We start from the raw sequence: 1,981 nt of genomic DNA on the forward strand, positions 1-1,981 counted from the left end.
AAGAAGGAGGCGGTTCGGCACATGTGTTTCAGAGATGTCATTAGGGGCGTGGTATGGGATAGTATAAAACTTGTAACACAGCATCTGAAGGACAGACTCTGAAGGACAGACATCACATGTAACATTTTGTAGGACTCAAAAAATAAAACTAAAATTAAACAAGACAGATAAAATGCCTCGTTTAGGTTCTGTACAACAGAAAATGGAGTGTTTATTTGAGAGAACCATAGAAGACGGACCATCTAGCAAGCACAAGGACCAGCAATATAAGGTTGTCACAACAGAAAAACTGAATGACCTAGTGCTGAAATCTGACATTCACAGTGCACTTGTCACAGAAAAGGTGGATGGCACCTGCTGTTATGTTACAGAGTTCGAGGGTAAACCATACCTCTGGGCAAAGCGAGAACTAAAGCTCAAAGAACCTGAATGGGAACGGTTCAAAGAAAATCGCAGTGCACACCGCCGTGGTATTCGCGAAGGCTTCACATACAACATTAAGAAGGACTTTAAGAACATCCCAGAATATTGGATCCCTGCTCACGTTGGGGAAAATAAATCTGAAGTTAACAAATTTGGAAATGTCCTAGGTTGGGTTCCTGTACATGAATGTGACAAGTTGTACCCATTGCATTCTTCTGTAGTCAACCATGGTGCAGCCCTGGTTCTCAGGCAGAGCTCTGAAGAGGAAGTCCTGTTGGAATTGGCTCTGGTTCCACTGGCAGAACTAATGGGACAGACCCTTGAGCTAATTGGCCCAAAGATCAACGGCAACCCTTATAAACTGAACATCCGAATGCTGGTGGCTCATGGAACTCTGCTTGTGAAAAAACCTCCTTCTCTGAACCGCGAGCAGTTGCTTTTCTGGTTCAAGGATAGGCCAGAAGGGCAGATTGAAGGCATTGTGTGGCACTGTGCTGATGGAGCTATGTTCAAGCTCACTAAAGTGCACTTGCAGATGGACTGGAGAAATGTTCAGGACAAGTACCTTTGCACCAGGCCTGTGTTCATTAATGTTGACCGTGAAGGATTACCAGAGCACCAGCAGCATCAGTGCAGCAGCTGTACAGATGGAAAGAAGATGAAGAAGATGAAGGGTAGCAGCATGGAAATGTTTACTGCCTTGTCCAAGTTGAATGGAAGCCGCTTCTTGCGGCTGCAGGATATCATGAAATGATTGCAATGAAACAATAAATAAAGATCATAAAGTTTTGACACAATCTTTGATATTTTTGTATTCTTTATTTGATCTGAGTTACGTTACATGTTTTCGATTAAAAAGGAGGCAGTTGCTTTTATTGGCATCCTTAGGGGTGTGCTGAGCAGAGTATAAAGTGAATGAGATATATTGTTTTAAATGAAAAAGAACAGGGGAACTGAAGGTTGATGCATAATATTTTGTGATAACATACATATATATTTTTTTTACATCCACAATAAAAAGCAAAATAATTCATATCCTTGCCATATCCTCTTCACCACTCCTTACAGTTCCTGTGTTTCTACTTCCCTCGGTAAGCTGCTTCGCATACATTACGTAGCGGCCATAGTCCTCCTCGTCAAGATCATGTCCAACAGGGTCATCAGCGTCCCCCCATAGCAAAGTTTGAAGCCACCCCCAGGGAAAGTGTACATAGTTAGAGTTGCAGGCTTTGACAATGTTCATAGCGTTATATGTGACAGCTCCGCTTCTACCTACGGTGACGAATGCGCCTTCTACAAGCATGGTGTTCTGGTGATTGCAATGATCGATTACTTTATCTAGTGCTAAAGGGCACCTCTGAAGCTTACTCACAGCCACTGTCATCCTGCTAAGATCCTCTTGATCTTTGGAGAGGCAGTACGAGACACTTGGTTCAACAGGTAACTTTGCAATAAGCTCTATCATTGTGTTAGCTACGCTCGACATCCGAAACACATTACGCAGGATCAGTTCCAGACCCTGGCACACGGCTGCAGTGCTCAGACCGTTGTTCTTAGC

At 43.4% G+C, this 1,981-nt stretch overlaps 1 protein-coding gene across 1 annotated transcript; it reads left to right on the plus strand.

Moving 5' to 3' along the window:
• Positions 1-202: 202 nt before the first annotated feature.
• Positions 203-1,177, plus strand: LOC308081356 (RNA ligase 1-like; the record flags this gene model as incomplete). The annotated part of the gene is made up of 2 exons (XM_080457734.1): positions 203-380; positions 645-1,177. 2 exons carry the CDS (start codon positions 203-205, stop codon positions 1,175-1,177), a joined length of 711 nt encoding a protein of 236 aa, XP_080313860.1.
• Between the last annotated feature and the right edge of the window lie 804 nt (positions 1,178-1,981).

This window comes from Gymnoscopelus braueri (assembly GCF_963280865.1).
Source record: "Gymnoscopelus braueri genome assembly, contig: SCAFFOLD_71, whole genome shotgun sequence".
Lineage (NCBI taxonomy): Eukaryota > Metazoa > Chordata > Actinopteri > Myctophiformes > Myctophidae > Gymnoscopelus > Gymnoscopelus braueri.